The sequence below is a fragment of the Natator depressus genome, chromosome 4, assembly GCF_965152275.1.
Source record: "Natator depressus isolate rNatDep1 chromosome 4, rNatDep2.hap1, whole genome shotgun sequence".
NCBI lineage: Eukaryota > Metazoa > Chordata > Testudines > Cheloniidae > Natator > Natator depressus.
Window position 1 is genome coordinate 136,834,599 of NC_134237.1, and position 21,165 is coordinate 136,855,763.

Sequence of the window (21,165 nt, forward strand, 5' to 3'; positions counted from 1 at the left end):
GCAGCAGCAGCCCTGGTTCAGCACAAAAGTCAATCCAGGACTTCTCTCTACTCTTTGAAAAGAGACCAAGCCGGCAGACACTGATTCAGCCTGCAGAAGGACAGTGAGAGGCCCTAGGACTCATCTCTAGCCATTCATCCATCCATCTTCACAGTTGAACAGGGGTGTTTCCCCTTGGGCTTTCCTCAGTGGGGATCACCCTTCCCTTGCAAGTAGGCCTGGTGGCTAGGACATTTTGTGGTGGAGATTTATTCCTCAGAAACGTCCCATGTAGCTGACTCCTAATGTAGTGCTTCAGACCATCTGGGAATTACTCAGTCTGGGCTAGATTAGATATTCTTTACCCTTCTCGTTCTGAGTGGGCCCTTTCTGCTCCCAAGGATCATTCTGACTCCCCACCCACATGGGGTGCTCAGTCCAAATAGAGCACATACCTCCCCCCCATCTCCCACCCAGCAAAATGCTAAGTAATGGCAGAGAGAGAAGTTAGTGCACAAGAGCCTCCCTTCAGTGATCAGATGTGTCCCAGTGTAGATTGGTGTTTACTCTCCTTTTTTCAGTTAGATAAGAGAGAGCTCTGCAGACCATATTCAAACAGGGCAAAGACCTCACACACCCTCTCCAAGAGGGTGCATAGTGAATTGGCTTTCTCCATTGAAGGCATGTCCTTTCCTCCCTGGGAAGGAGAGGACCCAGAGGCTCTATTCAAAGGATCTGGTGGCCAAAAAGAGAGGAAGGATGAGATCCCAGATCCTTTAATAGAGAAACAAATCTGGAATGTTTCCTCCCTGCATGCTAATGAGAAGCACAATATCAGGGCAGACTGGCTGAGCAGATGTGGGTTAGACTAGGGAGAATGGAGTCTTTATCCTAGAGTCGTAGAACCTGATCATTTAAATCTGCCCATGGATGACTTTGGATCTAAGGATGATAACAAGGTGGCAAAAAACCCTGAACTTCAGATTTTGTACTGGTGCCTGTCACCTTAGTGTCAGAGAACTTCCAGAAGAAGGAATCCAAATGCTGCATTGGTAGGCCCAAGGGATTATTCTGCTCGTACCCAGCATGCCTGGCTATGGGAATAAAAAATACAATGCTCCAAATAAATGTGTTGGCTTTAGTCAGCATTTTTGGAGCAGGCAGACTGAAAAAAAAAAAATCCTTGCATCTGAACATTAATAGTTCCTCCTGGAAGACTTCTCAGTCAGCTGTGTGTGATCTAGAGAGCACCACTCTTTTTTTATTTGTCTCCATCAATAATTATGCAAAAGCTGTGCTAATCTTTTGTGAGATCTCTTTACTTCCAAAAAGAAAAGGAGGACTAGTGGCACCTTAGAGACTCACCAATTTATTTGAGAAAGCTTATGCTCAAATAAATTTGTTAGTCTCTAAGGTGCCACTAGTCCTCCTTTTCTTTTTGCGAATACAGACTAACACGGCTGCTCCTCTGAAACCTGTCTTTACTTCCAGTCAATCAAAGTAGTCTTGCTGTCAACATAACCTCAGCTGGTAGAATGTTTGAGTTTGAAAGACTCTCCGGTTAGCTCCAGTATTGCACTGTTCATGCAGATAAGATGGTGCTTAGAATAGCTCCAGCCCTTATTGCTAGGTTAAACTATGGCATGGTCTAGGTGTTCATAGGGCAACTGAAGTACACCTAGACCACACAAGAAGATGTTGTAAATCTGCATTATTGTGTACTACCCCCAACATGGGGTTAAACGCCTCAAACCATCAATATCCATCTGGATTAGGTGATACATGTCGCAGATGTACAAAGCAAGGAGCAGAGTACCTCTGTTAGCAATCAGAGCTTCGTCTTTAAGGCTAGTGAACTCATTCTGGGCCAAGAGAATCTATCCACTGTATGCAGAGAGATGTAGGGTGGCTGCCTATGAGTTTGCTAAATATTGTAAATGATATTTAAACCTCAGTGCATGTGGACTTTGAAGAGGTGTATTGCAGATCTAGTGCCTGAATGGAAGGTTATAAAAAAAGTAATCAAGGTAATGGGCTCCCCATCGGAAGTTCTCAAAAATCAGTTCCTATCAACTCTAGAGTGAAAGATCAGTGGCTCTTTTCTTGCTGAGGTTCAGAAAAATGTATCCATACTTACATGAAAACTTTCTATCTACAAGTAGCAATATCCATAGATACAGCCAATTCTGGACAAGCTTGGGGCCAAAACAAAAAAGCAGAGCATTCCTTAGCTGTCACCTAAGTCAATGTATGTCTGTTTCAGAGCTAAGAATTTGTTATAAAGGTTAAGCCAGCTAGAATCCTGAGTCATAGAAGCTAACCCAAGTTAACCCAGACGGAAGGGTTTGGGCTGCTTACAGGGACTGATGGCTCTGCCTCCCCCTCCCATCCTGCAAATGTGCTGAAGACCAGAGTTAGAGTTTGTGGGCTTCAGTGTTCGAAGAAAGGAAAATTTCAGGTTAAGGATGGGATGCACTTGCTGTTCATGAAAGTGGAGAAAGGAGATGAGACTGGGGTGCTGATGGCAGAGTGTAGTGGCCTTTTTATTAAAAGGGGGCTTTAGGTTTCTTTCATTGCAAGCTTAGAAACATCTCTGCTGCTCCTCAGAAACACAAGCTTATCTATGAGAGTAAAATGAGTGCTACAAAGAGAGATTCCACACCTTAATCAGATATATGTTGGTTGTGGTATTGTTCTTCACTTCAGTGTCTAAAATACTCTTCATCTAGCTATTCAGGGGTGATTTTCAGTGATTGTTCATTTCCTTTTCCTGCCAGCATGTGGCATTCCATCACAAACTATATGTGCTGAGCTTTGCTTTTGTATTGCAGTAAGTATTGTCAGAGCGGCAAGTTCGTAAGCAACGTGAGGTAGTACAGACATCAGTCTCTAGGGCGTCTCTTGCCGACCTGCCATAATTCCGGTAGGGTTTGTGTACAAAACTGTAATGGCCAGCGTCTTTTTGTGACGGGTGGCGGTGAAAGTTACGCAAGAAACTACCCAGGGAAGCTAACGACTGCTAGGAGAGCAATAAATGTATTGTTCCAGTGCAGTAGAAAACAATGCAGATTGTTGGGCAGTGTTTTAAATTTGCCACGGTAGTTTGTTTCAAATACTTTGTACGTGCAAAAGCATACAGTGGACAGAGTCTGAAAAGAGTTCAAAAGGCTGGGTGGGTTATTTCTTTCACTCTTAGAGTTGGAGCGCTGTGTGGAGGGAACAGTCTGTTCTTTTCCTCATATTAAGTCAATCTCAGGTTAACACCCTGCACAAGAGGGTAAAGGATTTGAACACTTCCACAAGGATGTGTGTGGTTTTTAGAACAAATATTCTATAGAATTTGTGCATGATTGTCTGAAAATGCTTTAGATAAACAGTTTAAATCTTAATATAAGGTCTTGATCAGGGGTCTGCAGTTGTTCTAGAGCAATAGCTATTATATTGTGTATGTCTGGGCTTTAATATTTTTAAGGAAATACAGAGATTTTTTTAAAAAAAATTGTGGGGTGCTCTTGTAAGAGAACTCCTCTTGTGGATCAGCTCCCCTTTTGCTTCCCCCAACCTACACCTCTTCGTTAGCAAAATATTTCATTTGTGGACCACCAGCCATGGCTCCAAGGACTGCTAATGATCACTGCTAACAATCGGAGAAGAGTAATTGTTTGTTGTTAAATTCTAATTCATGGGAAATCATTGGTTAATTTGGTCGTTATTATATGTTGCGAACAGGTGAGGTCCCCCCCCCCATTACTACTGTTGATTTATTACTGGAGCCCCATTGTGCTGAGCACTGTACAAACACATAGCAAGAGAAAGTTCTTGCCTGAGGAGTTTATGCTCTCTAGCCTGGTCTACACTTAAAACTTTGGTCAACATAGCTACAGTACTGGGGTATGAAAAATCCACCACTGTGCTGACTTAAACGCCTGGTGGAGATGTGGCTAGGCCGGCAGAAGAATGCTGCTTTTGTCCTAGCTACCATCGCTTGGGGAGGTGGAGTTACTACAGTGATAGGTCAGCCCCTTCTGTCACAGTGGTGTGCATAGAATCATAGAATATCAGGGTTGGAAGGGACCTCAGGAGGTCATCTAGTCCAACCCCCTGCTCAAAGCAGGGCCAATCCCCAATTAAATCATCCCAGCCAGGGCTTTGTCAAGCCTGATCTTAAAAGCTTCTAAGGAAGGAGATTCCACCACCTCCCTAGGTAACCCATTCCAGTGCTTCACCACCCTCCTAGTGAAAAAGTTTTTCCTCATATCCAATCTAAACCTCCCCCATCTACACACTGGGGTTATGGTGGCATAGCTACGAAGCTGCTGCTGTAACCCCTGCAATGTAAACAAGCCCTAAGTCTACACCTGAAATCAAGTTAAGACAAGACATAACACGGTGAGGTAAGGAATGGAGATAATGGGGCTGGAGGGTACAAGTGATAGGAGCACACATTTACTTAGCTCCTGTGTACAATTAGTACATTTAGGTTTTGTTTTAAAAGATCGGAGCGAGCTATTGACATCGGTAATCCCACTCGACTGCCCGTTGCCTGTGATTGTAGACGACTGACCTGAATAGATCCATAGGGTGAAGCTTGTGGATGCTGAACCTCACATTCATGCACAGTTTTCTACGGTCTCTTACTTTCTGCCTCTCCCGTGTGTGCTTTCTCAGCCCTGCGGCAGGCTCAGTAAGCAGTTTTTAAAAAATGGCTCAACCTGTCCTTTAAGTGAGTTAAGTGTTGATGCCAGTCCTGGAGAAGTACCTTGCTGCTGGCCAGGTGCGGCACAGATCAAGTCAGTGACAGCTTCTGCTAACCTGCCTCAACCCTTATCAAGGACCAACAGCTCATTTAGCAACCATGGTTGGTCACATCTTTTGCCTCTCTGCTGAGATGACTAACAAAGGGTATGAAGACGGTATGTGTTTTTTAGGGAGATTGATGCTCGGAGTGCTGGGTGCAACATATGTTGAATTTTGCTGCTTTGGTCAGCTCGCACCTGCTTTAAAAATCAAACACTGAACAGTACTTACTAGCTATTGAAATTCATTATAACTGAAATCCTCAGCATGCAGTCTATAGTATGTCTGTATATTCCCACACACTATGTACTTTATTTGTAGCCAATTGCTTTGTAGATTATATGTTGATCCTCTTGTTTTCCATTTCATGTCTTTGTAGGTGCCTGGTGCCCAGGATTTGGTGGATTTCTCGCCCGTGTACCGATGCTTGCACATATATTCTGTACTGGTAAGTAGGTCTACGATGGTGTTTTCACTGTACAGTTTGTACAAATGGCACGGAAGTTTACCCTGATTTTGAATGGCAAGATTAGGTGCAGCTCCTTGTATCTATGTAGACACTCTTGGAAAGAACCTGTTGCATAACAAGTATTAGTGTCTGCTTATGTTCACCTTGAGAGAAAATGCAGTATCTAGTAAAATTAGAATCTCAGCAGCATGTGACAAAGGGAAGCAAGGGCAACATTGGGAGCCCACAGTAGAGGAAGGGCTTTGAGTAAAAACCAAACAGCTATTTTATATTGGCAGACTGCAAAGATATATAAACCATTTTCTTCAGCCACGACAGCTTTGAGGTTTATAAGGAGCCAAATACAATTTCTAGCTTAAATATATTTCCCTAAAATAATTCTTCTTTAATCAAAATAACTGTTATATCAGTGCAAAGTAATGTATTGAGTAATCAAGAAAGACAGCAGTTTTAGGTGGTGGTGGTTGTTTATTGCACCTTCCTTCTTTTGAAAACTGGAGAATTTCCAATCTTTAAAATCATATGGTATGTAACTAAATCCACAGTTTTACTGTCTTGGCTCAAGCTTTCTAGAAGTCGGACTTTTGCCATTTTATCTGCCCTGAAAAACATCAAGATATGTTTACATGGCTGTGTAAGTGATAAGACCATTTTCTGCTGCATTTTAGTCAGTTCTTGATCACTGTTGTATATTAAGAGAAAAATAACCATGTGACCCTGATCATCAGTTACACACAATGGTGGAAACCTTCCCACAATAGCAAAAATGTTACCTACCACATTGGCACTCCTACTTACCCAAATATTTCCCTCCAAAAAAAAAAAAAATACAAAGATAAAAATTTGTAACTAACAAACAAGTCAGTCAACCAGCCAACAAAACCAAGAGCTTTTATTTTGAAAACTGAGACGAACCAGAGACTTTGAAGTCCACTAGGGAATTTGCGATCATCTTTACTTGGAAGGCACTGAGATACTGAGGTGATGTTTGGCAGTATAAAGCCCCAAGATAGATAGATCATCAGCAACTTTAGAGCGCGTTAATTTTCTGTCCACATTTGAGATGATGGATCTAGAATTCTAAATATTTGCTTTGTTTAGAAAGGTGGGTCCACTTAAAATCCAATAAAATTCACCTCTAGTTTTGGTAGGTTGCTAGACAAAATGTGGTTTTCCAGGCCTTCCAGTATATTGATAAAAAGTTACTCCCTTCAATATGAGCAGAGAAAATGACCTTTGTGGATGACACTTCAGCCATTACTCCCTTGTGTCATAATTTTTAGACTGCTGCAGTAATTCATCTGGCCTTTCAAACTGGAAATCCAAAGACCTATTCGTCTGCAGCTGTTCTTTAATGACAGTAACCCACAGTTGCTGAAGAAAGCTCTTCAGCTTTCTTGGCCACAGGAGGACCCTCTAAAGTCAAGCCAGCACATAAGAAGAGTGCATGGTTTCTGCATGTAATCGAGCAGCTTTGCCTCCCTTGCAGCTGTGGAGCCAGACCTAACAGAGTTGTTTCTTTTATGGTAGATCTAAAGCCAGTTCTCCCCCCCCCCCCCCCAGCAATACCTACACATGAATTTGCTAAAGGAAAGGAATCATCATAAAAATGCAAATATAACTTTTTTGTCTTCATCTGTTAGTAATTATATAGCTTTGGCTACAATGCCATGATACTTCATTGGCATTAAAAAGTTAACCTACCCAGAATGTGTTATATTTTGAGTGTACTCTGTCTTGGACAAAGACAAAATACTACATGTTGGATGGAGTGTGCTAGTGTGCTTACCATTGTCTGAACCCCTTGGTACATTTCAAAGTATCATTTGATTTGGAAAAACTTCAGTTGTACATAGGTGTATATGTATATTTAATTTAAAGCAAAATCAGAGGCTCTGTTCTCATAGCTTTGCATATCATTGTTTAATAGAAGGCTGTATATAATGCTATTACGTAAAGGGTGAAAACAGGACATTAGTTTTTTGCATCAGTGTATGTTCAGAGTATTGCAGTCTGTAGTGCATATTTATCTTCTAGACTGACATTATATTCTGGTTTACGTAATGGTGCTTTTACTGTATATTCCCCTATTGTATGCTAGAGAAATGCTACTTCTATAAACAGATTCCAGGCTAACGCTCCACGCCGCTCTTTGATTGCTTTCGGCTGCAGCTGGAAGTAAACCACTAGCCAGCCACTATGCTCTGGGAGAGAGTGCACCTGGAGCCTCTTTGATGTGCTCAAAAAGTAACTTGAGATGGGAAGAGTCATGTTAGATGAAGTCCATCCCTCTTCTGGGGATAGAATATAGACCCCCAATGGATACATGTCTGAATGATTAAATTATTATTCCTTTCTGCCTCACGTAGGCGTGGGACTCAATGTTTGTAAAGTGCTCTGAGATACTAAAATTGCTAGGTCAAATATTAATACTTAGCACTATTATAGCATTTTCCATCTTCAAACTGCATTGTAAACATCAAACCTCCCCACATCCCTGTGGAATAGGTAGGTAGGTGTTATTCCCATTTGACGGAAAAACCTGAGGCAGTGAGGTCACAGAAGGAGTTGGCGACAGTGCTGGGATTAGAATTTAGGAGCTCTTCTCCCCAGTCCTCTGATGAGCCCACTAGACCAAAACCCTACAATACAGAATCTCAGCCAAAAGGCCTAGAAGAAGCAAGAAAAAGGCAGAATTGTCAAGAAGACATGCGTGTAAAGCAAGAGCAGGGAAGTAAGGCAAGCAACCATAAAGGAAAATTACCCTTTTCCTGACCTGTGGTTGAATCCTGAACTGGTTTTCTAGGCCCAGCTAGTGTTGAACAATATCAAAGATTGGACAAGTACCAAGGGAAATGGCCACATCAGTGTCAGACGGAAGGCTCATAATATAATAGTTACCAAAACCTCCTAATATTTGTCATTTACAATAGTGTTATCTAAGTGCTTGGCCTGCAGTTACAAAGGCCTACTTTGAATAAACATTGCAATATTTATTATTTTTAGTGAAATCGACCTTCCAGTCACCTCGGTTTTATGGCTGTGCTGCTTATAAATTCCCAAAGGATTATTTGAAAAATCCTGCTCATATCTGCCAGCCTTATCAGCAGGGCAGGAGTTCACGTATTGTAACATGAGGTCAGCTTTCGGCCATGGCCTTGCAGACGGGGCCAGGCACCTGTAAATCCTTCCTTCAGCAACTGCAGCGAAGTACAATATCAAACGGGGAGTGAGACTTTTCCAGGAAGCGCTGAACTTTTGCAGGAAGGGCAGAGGAGAGGGAAAGAAAGTGAGCAAGGGTCAGGCTGTGGTTAATTGAGCATTGGTCCTTGACTTGGTAACAGAGCTAGGGGAGACAGGCTCTGATAGGGATGCTTTATGGGACTATTTGTCAGCAATCCTTTACTCTGAGAAACCAGCTGACTAATAATGGCTGTGGGGCCAGATGGAGATAGACGCCACTTTAAATATATACAAGCAAAAGAAAATATGACAAATGCACATTAAAAACTGTGTGTATGTGGTGTACCCCTCTCCTCTTTTAACAGCTTATAGTGGACTTTGTTTGGGAGAGGGACACAGATATGTTCTTCTGATATGGTTGTACGGTGCCTAGCATAATGGGGCCCTAATTCTGCTTGGGATCTCTGGATACCACAGACATTAATATTTTAAATCCTGGAATTGCATGCAAAAAATGAACTAGAGAGTTGAGAGAACAGATGCATCATCACTGAGACACAGTGAGGCTAAGCAATTTGCCTTAAGTAGCACAGGGAGTCAGGGAGAGAGCCTAGAACAAAACCCTGCCTCTCCTCTATTCTAACCAATCGACCAAAGTTAACCCCCAGTCGGATACACACAAATAACAGAATATACCCACTTTCTGTTTAGCAGCAATATATTTAAAGACATTTACTTACAATTAGCCTGTAAATCTACAACTTCATTACGTTAGTGGTCTTTTCATGTCATATATACCCAGAGGTAATGGAGCAGTATGCAGAATTGGTTAATGGATCCCTGTACAAAGCTGAGATGAAACTACAGTATTTGGGTGAAGTGAATCTGCCATTGATATTTTATTATATACTAGGTCTTCCCTCACCCAAATGTAACTCTTAGAAAAGCTGGTTTGATCAATATCCAAAGTAAAGTAGGACAGATTGGGTTTGGGTTAGATAGTTTGTTTATCTCGTATGGCATCTGTATAGCTGTTGGCAGTCTTGGATTTCGAACCCAAGAGATGGAATTGCTTTGCTTTACATAATATAAAATGAAAATTGATTATTGTGTTATGTTTCCCGTAAGCTGAAGGGTGTAGGGAGGGGAACTTATCCCAAACCTGGAACTTAGCAGCAGTGAGACAGTCAAAAACAAAATCCAGTACAGTTTTGGGCTATAGTTGCCGAGGAATCTGCTTGGAACTGGCAGATGACACTGTGATTCTGGATAAAGGAGACTGGAAGGAAAAGGTTTGGTTTTTTAAAATCATTTGAAACATTTCTGAATACTTACTGTCGGTGCAGTTCAACACCTTTGGCTGTGGTGTACAGAAATGTTAAAGGGAGAACAAAGTTCCTAGTTCAGGCCGTGAATATTGTTTTCTAGGTAGGTCTACAGAGCCTGCAGAAACGAGCCTCCCAGCCTGGGTCAATAGATGTGAGTTAGCAGGGCTCACGCTAGTGCTCTAAAAATAGCTGTGTAGACAGTGATTCGAAGTTGTTCTACGACCTGAGCTGCAGCTTCACACTGCTGTCTACACAGCTTTTTTTAGAGCATTAGTGCAAGCCCTGCTAAGCCGAGTCTGTTGACCCAGGCTGGAAGGCTTGCTTCTGCAGGCTCTGTAGACCTACCCTGTCAAGTGTTCATTTTGTCTTCTCTAGACCTTTTTTTTTTTAACCTCAAGTTAATTGATTGCCAGTTAGCTCGAGATACTTTACACACGTGTAAAGACTGGTGTGGGCAGTCCCCATGCTTTGATCCTGCCTACAGTGGGATCAGCCTCGGGTAAAGGTCAAGTGGCCTACAGAGTTATTTTAAAAAAAAAATCTACAGTAGACAGTGCTTTAAGGTTTTATGCAGCTCTCCTCCTGTTTTCATCTCATCCCCTTTCATCAGTCACTTTATTGTCCTAGGCCAGGTCTATACTATAAACTTACATCAGTATAACTGTCGCTCAGTGGTGTGAAAACTCCAGACCCCTGAGTGACGCAGTTACGCTGACCTAACTCCCAGTGTAGACAGCGCTAGGATGACGAGAGGGCTTCTCCCATTGTAGACCTGCCCTTAAAAGTGGGGTTCAACTCTCAAAACTATGTAAAATGTGCCCTTTCCTACTCCTCATGTACTCAGGTGTTCTCTCTGGAAGTATTTAGCCATTTGCTTACTTCAGTGACTGCAGCAAGTGTTTACTACTCTATTTCAGTTTGTCCTTCAGAGCCAGCACAGCTTTGGGAATGGGAGCTGGACTCATGCGTCCACAGAATTGTTAATCAAGTGTTGATTGCAGAATGTATGCAGTTAGTGATTCATGAGGCACAAGGGAACCCAGCTTGACTTTCAGATTCCAGGCTGAATTTTTGGCACTGGTAGTTAGAAATAACATCCTTTTACGTTCAATGAGCAGATTAAATCTGGAGTTCTTGAGAGACCATAAATATGGAACATCATGAGTCGCTTTCCAGAATCACAACTTAAATGTCATTATTTATTTGTCCTAGCACTTTTCCTCCCTCCTAATAGTCCCTACTCTGATGTATTCATGTTCCTCTTCTTTCTGACCTTCTGCTCTAATATTTCATTTGCACTGGTGACTGCCAGTTGTTGCTTTGTGTGCCTCTTGGAAATATTGATTGTGACGGTTACTTTTCTTTTCGCTCCTTGCCCAACTCTGCAAGATTAGAGGTGCTACAGTATAGATAAAAATCTCATCTGCTCATGCTTTTGTAATAGGGATTGAAGTAGTTTCTCTTTTAAGAGCTGATCATCACTCTTATTCTTGAAACTACTGTTCAAGTAATGTAACTCCCAGACTTCTTTTTCATACTAAAAGAGATGCTTTCTTCTTTGAAACACACATTTATTTTATTCACTGATACTGAAATGTGAACTACAATGTGGAGGGTCTGTTAATTCTTATTTTCTAGATCAGGGCTGTGAAGTTTGTTTCCACTGTGTCCTTGGGAATGTAAAGCTATTAAAAAGTTTCACCTTTTCTCTTGAGATTTTTTTTTGTTTAGTGGAAATTTTTCCTTCTAGAAATATCTAACTCCTAGTTCATCTCAGTTGCTTTGCAGATTGTCCCATCATTCTGTTCTGGCGTATCTCACTGTCTGCTGAGTTGGCTGACTCACCGGTGCCTGGTGGAGTTAGATAGCTGTAAACATGGTACTGAGATCATAGGGAAAGGCTAGGGTGAGATACTTTGTGCACTGGATTGATAAGGACACAGGAAAAGCCATTAGAGTGAACTGGTGTCAGTGACCTGAGATAACTGCTCTGTACTACGTGCTAATGGACCCTGGCTAGTGTGTCTGTCTGTAGTGGCCATAGATTTAACTTTTTGTAATTGTCATATTGCTCTTTTAACCTTGTGACCTTACTACCCATGGGGATACAACTTGACTTCGATCAAAGAAGAAGCAGAGAAATCAGTGTTCGTTCTAAGCTGGCTAGATATGATCACAGACAGCGTTGGCTCTCCAAGTACTCAGTTTGGAAAACAGCCATGTTAGGGAAAAAACATATAATTCCTCCTAAATATAGTGGCAACGTACTGTAACCCAAATGCAGGATCCTTGTCACCTGAAGGTAGGGGTTGCAGAGCATGATTAATCCAGGGCTTCAAGTCCCTTTCACAGTGATCACCATTTTTTATTTATTTACAAAACTAGGTGAGCCTTACCTGTCTGTTACACTGCATATGTAGACTAGCAAATTGCAGATACATTTAAACTTTAAAGCATAACTTTGGGTTTTCTCTTGATTCAATCACATCAGTTGTTATCCCAGTGGTTAAAATAAGGGGTTAACCAGCAGTCTTAGTTGCTCTGCGGAAGGTATGGGGTCAGGACTCAGACGACAGTTCGTCATGAGAGATTATTCATTTTAAATGGTCCAGAACATGGAATGGATTGAGTTTTCAGTATCCCCAGCACTACTTCTTGTTTTGCTCAAATACTGACCCAGACTGACCTTGCTGAGTTTGTGAGAGGGTCACAGAAACATTCTGAGTTTGGAGAACGCTCTGACGTTATGGTGAAGATCTTCCGTAATGGTGTCAAGGTGCAGTGACCTCTCAGGAGGAACACCACAGTGATGGAGCCAGTGCTGAAGAGGAACACTGATCTGAAAAGAGTCTTCTGAAAGTGTATTGGATTAGAGTGAGAACAAGGTCAACCTCCATTAAGTTTGTTTTCCTAGGCAAAACTCGGTTAAACTGGAGGGGAAAAGGTTCTCTCTGCCTGCCTAGCAGATCTTCCCATTTTAAACCTCTCCTCCCACCCTCAGATTTCTACTTTGGAGCTGCTGTTCTTTCCACAGCTGGATCAAAACCATTCCTTAAACAGCTGTAGGTGATGCAGTTGAACAGTAGGAGACTACCTTCTGGGACTGAATATGATTTGCTGCCCCTACATTGATGGTGCCCCACGCCTCTGAGTTGTGCCCGGATTGTATTGTCTCATGGAAGTGCAGGGTCTTGCCACTAGATTGTCAGACCATGCTCTTAGCCTGACATTCTGCATACTGAATTCATTTCCTCTTTTTTTTTTTTAGCAAGTGATACCAATCGTGTCTATGTGATATCCGCCTTTTATTTTGTTACTTTGTAGTACCCAGAAGTTTGGTACCCTTGGTTCCTAAGGGTGTTTATATTCAATAGAGTAAGTGGAAAGTGTAAACCTTTAAAATGTTGCTTGTAAAGAAAGTTATGAATGTGAGTTTGTGTCGTACGGTCCAACTATCTGCATTACTAAAGCAACATATTTTCTCCCGACATAGTTCCTGAGAATTGTCAAGTTCTGACAATGAAGCTGACCAGAAACTCCCATTCCTAAAGAGGACTGTGAAATAATTAGCCACCATGTTTCTGTGAATCACATAGAATAGAATGGAATTGCTTGGTGCATAGCTGTGGTTTTGCTCTTTCCCTGCTACATATGTAGTTTAAGTACCTGTGTGTACCTTAGTTGGGAAATGATTGTCATCCTGTTTTGAATACAGTCTCTTTTTTATGAAGGATCTTGAGTTGGCTGAAAGTTAATTCTCCGTCTGTTTACAAATACTTATTCAGGAAGGGGTGTGCAATTTGCAGGACAGACTTATGACGCATACACCCGCTATTTCAGGGGCACATGCCTTTGTTCAGGAGAATGTGGAAATAAGGCACAGCATGTACAATGAACAAACGATGCCCTTGCATTCCAAGAGTGTGGTACCAAAGCGGCTTGCTATCTGATGGGATGGTGATGTTTTAATGATGGAGAGATAAGAGAAACACATTGAGTAATGTTCTGAATACCAATGCCTCTTCAAACTGCAACTGGTGGTCTACTTAGGTCATGTTATATGGATGACATGAGGCAAGAGCAAAGATTCTGAGATCTGATCTGATAAGCACTCTATGTATGCAGTAATGTATTTTGCAGTATGTATAATAAAATTGCATATAGCTTCAAGGCTGACTCAGTTTTGCAAAATCTGGACTCCCTGGAATCACAGGTTTAAAATCTGGCACAAATGATTCATCGCTTTAGCCTTCTGAAGTTGTTAATTTGAGTTCTAAGAGGCATACTGTTTGTGGATCTGTGGGGTGAAACCTTAAAAAATCAGAGGTCCTATGTGCTACACATGGACACTTAGGATTCTACAGAAATTGTTATGAGACTAGGGATTTACCTTGTGCTGTTAAACCACATCATCTTGTTGCATAATTTACTGCATCCAGCTTTTCTAATGCCCTCTCACCCCAGAAGTGGTTGTATTTCAGTGTGCCTGTAGTACATAGTTGAAAGGCTTTGGGCTCCTTCAGGATGAAAAGCTGTGTGTGTGTGTGTGTGTGTGTGTAATGCTGTATAAAAGTAGCACCTGTTCTTTTGAATAATAGCTTCAAATTTTAGTCAAAGGATATATGTTTCTGATGGTGACTATAATGCTGAAAATTGTAGACTGAGGGCATCACCGTAAAGGTCTTGTAGCCCAAGGGCTGTGCATCTTGCACAACAGCTGCTTGAAAAAAATCAAATACCATTTTATTTTACCACCTCTTTGTTTTAACGTGGGAATAACAGAAAAAAATTGTATCCTGGGTGCGTAGTGAGTTCTCTTGTTTATGAAAGCACAGGGCACCTAAGCATGCTTCCCGAGGCAATCCTGCCAAACTGCTCTAGTTTACATGATGCTGTAGTGCAGGGGTGGCCAACCTGGGGCTCCGGAGCCACATGCAGCTCTTCAGAGGTTCATATGCGGCTCCTTGTCTAGGCACCGACTGCAGGGCTGGAGCTACAGGCGCCAACTTTCCAGTTTGCAGGGGGGGAGGGGGTTCACTGCTCAGGCCCTGCCCCCACTCTACCCCTTCCCGCCCCCTCCTCTGAGCCTGCAGTGCCCTCGTTCCTCCCCCTCGCCCCCAGAGCCTCCTGCATGCCACGAAACAGCTGATTGGGAGGGAGGGGGAGGCACTGATCGGCGGGGCTGTCGGTGGACGGGAGGCGCTGGGAGAGGGGGAGCTGATGTGGGGGCTGCTGACTTGTTACTTTGGCTCTTTGGCAATGTACCTTGGTAAATTCTGGCAGCTCCTCAGGCTCAGGTTGGCTACCCCTGCTGTAGTGCGTAGTTGTTTATGCTGTGGAATGGAAAAATGTGATGGTATACAAACGGGGCAGCACTGTCCCTTTCCCAAAGAGCTTACAGCCTAAAAAGACAAAGGGTAGAGTCAAGGACTCCATCACACAACCTAAGTGACCTGAGGTCCTTATGCGTGTATATGTAATACCTATCCCCAACTATTCCTCTACCTAGTCATTGTAAGTTCCTCACCCGACTGTCATCTGCAAACCCATAATTACTGCCATCTGCATGTTGTTTTTTGGGGGAGGGGCACAAAAGAAGGGGGATGGTATCCTGAGGTACCAGTGTCCTGAGGTACCTACAAATGCGCCTGTCTAGTAGGTGGATGGAGGCACATAAGCCCTCACTGTTGAATGCCATGTTTCTTTGTGTGTGTAAGAATCCTGGTGCTTTTAACCCTTCCATGTTTGTTCTTTTTAGTGCACTTTCCCATTTCACTTATTTCTTAGAGCCCTTTGTCTTTTAATGTAGTGCGTTAACATTGTTAAACTTTCTCTCAGCATGGTTTTTAATAAGTCCAACCCCTTGCTTCTGCCGCTCTCCATCCAACCTCAAGTCCTAAACTGTTGGACTCCACCCTATAAACTATATTGGTTCTGCAGTGTTAACAGGGTTTATAAAAAGATCAAACTTTTCGTTAAGTTGGAAAAGGAAGCAGATCTGACTGTGAATCCGGGCAGTTGGAGATTAGTCGAGTAGGAGGTGCCATCTTTCAGAGAACTACTGCACTTCAGGTCCATTTTTGGTCAGTAGTTTGCTATGAAGTGTCTAGATTGCCTGTCTGAATTCAGCCTATTTTGGTAGTGACTGAAAGGAGTAACCATCTGGTGGTTAAGTCTAGAGATGGAAAACAGCTACTAGATCACCAAGTCCTTCCCCTGACAGAGGAGGTATCCAATATTACATTGATATTGTATGTGATCTTAGCCAAAAGTCTGAAGGGGGTGAGTCTGTCTCTCTCTTGTGCATGTAAGAGCCATCATAGTAACTGGAACTAACTAGCCCCACTTGTTGGCAGTCTCAGCAGAGAGGCTAAGGACTTAATGTGTTGTAGAGACTGAACTCTCCTCTCATCCCAACAGTGGGGGTTTGATCACATTGTTGAATGGGTTTATACAACTGCCTTCTGTTCTGTGCAGAGAGGACAATAGTCTGCAGTACACGTGCTAAAATAAAATAAACTTCTCACTTTTGCGGCCAAGATCTTTTTCCCTAGAGCTCCTGGTTAAGAGAGCAAAACAAATGTGTGAGTTTAACAAACGATTTCCCAAGCTTAAAATGTCACATATCAGTCTTAAAAATGAGTAAATGTTCTTTCACTTGAAACTAAGACAATATGTGCGATGGATGGTTTTGCTAATTTCTGAGCCTGCAATTGAATTGATAGAAAGAGGAGCCTCTTCTTTACTAAAGAAACCTTAAAATAAAATCATCTTTAATTTAATGGCATAGCATATTTTTTTTCTAGTGCAAAGTTCTCCCATTTAGTAGCGTATTTCCCTGTGTCCTTTTCCAGGCAACTAATGCAGAGTTTGTCTGTCAGAGATTACTAGTTCTGTGACAAGAGGTGGTTATTAGAAAGGCAAAATGCAAAACAGGAACAAAATTAATTACCTGAATTCTTTGCAGCTAATGCTCTCTTAAAAACATTGTCTCCCTTTGTCCTTTTCTGTGGTCTTCCTGTTTCCTTGTCCCCACTATGCCCTGTAGTTTTGTTGTTCATCGTACCTAGGGGCTGATTCTGCAACTCTGACCATGATTATTACCTTACTCAGTGAGTATTCTCTTTGAAATCAGTGGAACTATATACTACTCATATGAATAAATCCTTCTTTGCTAATTCTTGGAATGGACTTTTCCTGAAGTAGGCTAGACCAAACTCCTTCCAGTGTGCACAGCTTATACTTGAGAAATAATTGTCCCTCTCCCTCGCATGAAGTCTTTGCATGTGGTTCTTCTGGTGGGAAAAATGGTAATCTCTTGAGAACTGGAGGATTTTCATGTCAGCTCACTATTAAAGTTTTAATGAAGAATTTAAAACATGGTATGAAACCATAAATACCACACTATTGTATCCATTCATCATGACCTCAGGATGCTGGGGTAACCTAAGGAAAGGAAGACTGGAAATAGAGGAAAGAATGGAAACCAACATACAAGTAAGGCAGACATTCCTGGGCTTAAGCGTGGAGGGTAGCTGAAACAAGGGGAGACTGCCAAAAATATGACCTGAAGATTACTAGCTGCTTGCTGTTGTAACAAGGAAAAATCATTCTTCGTCATCCTTGGCTAAATCCTAATGCACTTCAGTCTTCTGGGCCACAGTCATTTTGTAACTAGTGTTTCTTTAGTGTGGTCTTTAAATTTTTTTTTTTAAAGTTGAAAAGCCATATTTTCCAGACTGAAAAACACAGGCTACCTTGTTCAGTCAATGTAGTTTAGGTCAAGTGTAGTTATGAAAAACAGATGAATTCTGGTGATCAAGTTGTACTTTGACAAATATTCCATTGTTTGAGCATGCAGTAATTTCTTTAAAATGTTACACAGTTCTGGTCTGAGATTGGCTTCTTTCTTTTAGCCTGCAGCATGTCACCACGTAAAGGTCTCGTCAGTCAAAACTTAAAACATCAGCTTCCTTGTATAGGATATCGAGCAGAAGTGTTCACTGCAAAATAGATTTGGATTCCTCCTTCGCTGTTAAAGTATAGGGACTTGAATATGCATATCACTTTGGCATGTGCTCACTTTGTGCTGTCAGGTCTGTTAGAAGTGGCATTTTCTCCCATGCAGGATTTACTGAGTGGCCCTAATGTACATCTTCAAGAGAAATGTATTTGCCTGTTGTGTTAATGTTAACACAGTGCTCTAGCCCATTAGTGATTTGGTTAATCATATTTCGCCTTCATACAAGTCTTCCTTGCCTTGTCAACAGAACAGAATGTTCTGCCTTATCGATCTTAGATACTTTTATGGCTTCTCTGAGCAGCTCACAGTCTTTTAATGTCTCTGTCATCACAACACCTCTGTGAGATAGGGTTTTGCTATTATCTCCATTTTACAGATTTGGTGATCTGAGGCATAGAGAGACTAATGAATTTCTTAAAGTCACACAAGTTTTCACAGAGGCACTGAAGTGATTTCTGCATATAGCTTATATTCAGTGTGTTTATAAAGCTTTTGAGGATGAAAAGCAATGTAGACATGTATACTAGCTTTTAATGTTACTGTTAGCGCTGTTTAGGCCAGTTAGTCCAAAATGTGCCATAAAATCACCTTTCAAATACCTTTCTCTATCCCCAAATCAATGTCTCCCTTCCAGAAAATTCCACCAGCTCTTAGAAAGCAAAGCTGTATTTTACCCAGTGGGTCCCTAAAGTGTTCTGGATGCTTTATTTAAAAAAAATAAAAAAATAGAGGCAAGACATGATCCCTGCCACAAAGAGCTTTACAACCTAACTTGGATATGTTGCAATTCATGGGGTAACTGGTATTAGGAAGGCGAATCAGATGAGGAAAGCCAGTTACAGCACCAGATCACTCCAGTTAGGCATGTGCACATCTTGGTAGTTCTAGGAGAAGCATGTTTTAAAATAATCAAATGTTGATTTTAAATGGATTTTAAAAAATTATTGATGATAGAGACTGCATCTTGCATGTATCCATCCGTGGCTTTGATCACAGGACAAGAATGGATCAAACCTCAGAACAGACGGGTAGGAGAATATGCATGATTTGGCCTACCAGCCATAAGAGTACGCTCTTAAACTGTTTTGTCATAAAACAAAATAAAAATTTTAAAAATTGAGAAGCTTTTTTGTTTGATGTCTTATCAGTGCCCTGGATCTCTTCTTGCACATGATCATGTGTTGCAACGCTTGTTTCCCTGCTGCTGCTTGGAGATAAAAATGTATTCATCAGTCAAAAGTATTACTCTTCCCAATGTATCTTAATTAATACATGTTGTTTTTCCTCCACTACAAGGAAATATGAAAGCCAAAGCTGTCATTTCGGAAACGTTTAGTGTATTGCTTACTTTTTAAAGATCAGTATGATCAAAACCCCAGATCAGTTTTCAGCCATAGCAGTTTCAAATATTGTGCTCTTCCTGTTTTAGCTATTTAAAAAAATAGAAATGAACATTTTGAAGAACCCAAAAGAAAAATGTTTAAAACCTGTAAATCATTTAATTCTGTGTGAAAATTAAATGTATTTTAAATATGCAAACTATTTATTTTTAAATAAAGAAATTTAATTTTGAAAGTCTAATCCAGCAGTACTTGTACGTAGGGAACTCAGTGGGAGCTTTGTGAGTTGTAAGTGTTAAAAAGGGCTGCACGATTGGGAAGATTATCATCTGCGTTCTGTTATAGTTTACCTATTTTGAATAAACATTATAACCCCCACACTTTACCAAGCATGATGTAAGGTGGACAAAATTTGGATTGGAGAAGCTGAAAATCTAATACGCTAGGGGTTGTCAGACCATAGCTGAATAAACTCTGGCATCTCTGAATGACTGAAGGAGTAGCAAACACTTGCACCAAATTCATCAACTACTGTTAAATTTGAAGGAAGACACATTTCAGGTTAACATTTAAACCTACTAAAATGTGAGTGATAGTCTGAGATATAGATTATTCTTCAAGAAGAATTGTGGCTGCATCATACTAGGAGTCCATTTCACCCTGAATATCCAAGTGTGCTTTACACCTGTTTATAAAACCTGAAGAAGAGTTCTGTGTGATCTCGAAAGCTTGTCTCTCTTACCAACAGAAGTTGGTCCAATATACGAGATTACCTCACTCGTCTTGTCTCTTTAATATCCTGGGACAGACACGGCTATGACAACACTATAAAACTGTACACAAGTACCACTTTGTTTGCCGCAGAGGTATGCAAGGTGAAATTTTATTGCCTGTATTATGCTTGAGGTCAGACTCGATGATAATAGTCTCTTCTGACCTTAAAATCCACCTTTGGGGAGTAATGTAATAGCTGTTTAAAGGGGCATGACAGTACACAACAGTTTAGGACTAGAAGTTAAGACTCTAATCCAATTGAAAGTACAGGGGATTTTAGGTAAAATGGATTTTATCTGAGTTGGAATTTAGCTAGCAAACAGGGGCTAACACCCAAAATATTCCTTGGAATCCCTATTTACTGAAGTGCTCAAGACCTTGGTTTTATGTCACACCCAAAAGATAGCAGCTCCCAATGCCTTGCTAGTAGGTTTATCCAGAACTGAACTAAAGGGGAAAGTACAGTGTTCCTCACTGAAAAGGTAGTACCACTTTGTGCACCATTCCTTGGAGATCTTTCATCAAAGTACTTGCCCAGCTACCTCTGTGTAGCTTGTGGCATCTGACAGCATCACAGAAGGCATTGATATTTCCGCTATCTTTAATTATAACAAATAAAGATTAAAATTCTCTTGAGCACGAATAGTTTATTTAAAAGGATGTCAGAGTTGGCAGATCCAAGATTTCATCCGTCTTTTTTGCTTGTCCATACATAAAATTCATAAATCTTTATGTTGCTCAGTGTAAAGTGCAAAAAGTACTTCAGAATGCCCTTTCTTCTGTATTACATTGAACTCCTCTGGCACCTTTCATCCAAGACTGTCAAAGCTGTTTACAAATGCTAATTAAACCTCACTGCACCTGTACAAGGTGAGCAGTGCTAGCCACATTTTGCAGCTGGCAGGACTGAAACACACAGAGAGGTTAACTTTCCCAAGGTCAGTGGCAGGGCTGGGAAGAGAACCCAGATCTCTTGTCTCCTAGTCCTCTGCGTTGACTGCTACATGGGCTTTCCTTCTACTTATTTAAAAAGAAAGCACAACCCTCTAACCATCCAAGCCCTGAACATATGGACTCAAACACCCTTTCTCTTAAGAAAATAGCCATTGGTTTCAAGTTTCCAAGGAGCTAGATTCTGAACAGCCAAGTAGAACTCAAAGTGGGGAATCCTATCTTTTATCCGACAGGTCACAATATTACAGCTGCAGTTGAACCGTGCAAAGACCAAGAAAAGGTAAAATGGCCGGTAAAAGGTAAAGGTGAATTATCAGT

General features: G+C 41.4%; 1 protein-coding gene across 2 annotated transcripts in view; it reads left to right on the plus strand.

Moving 5' to 3' along the window:
* EXOC6B (exocyst complex component 6B) overlaps window positions 1–21,165 on the plus strand; it is a 454,956-nt gene that overhangs the window by 209,452 nt on the left and 224,339 nt on the right. For both annotated transcript variants that reach the window (XM_074951959.1, XM_074951960.1), the window contains exon 8: window positions 5,156–5,224. In XM_074951959.1, coding sequence (XP_074808060.1) covers window positions 5,156–5,224 — 69 coding nt within the window. The remainder of the gene's footprint in view (window positions 1–5,155; window positions 5,225–21,165) is intronic.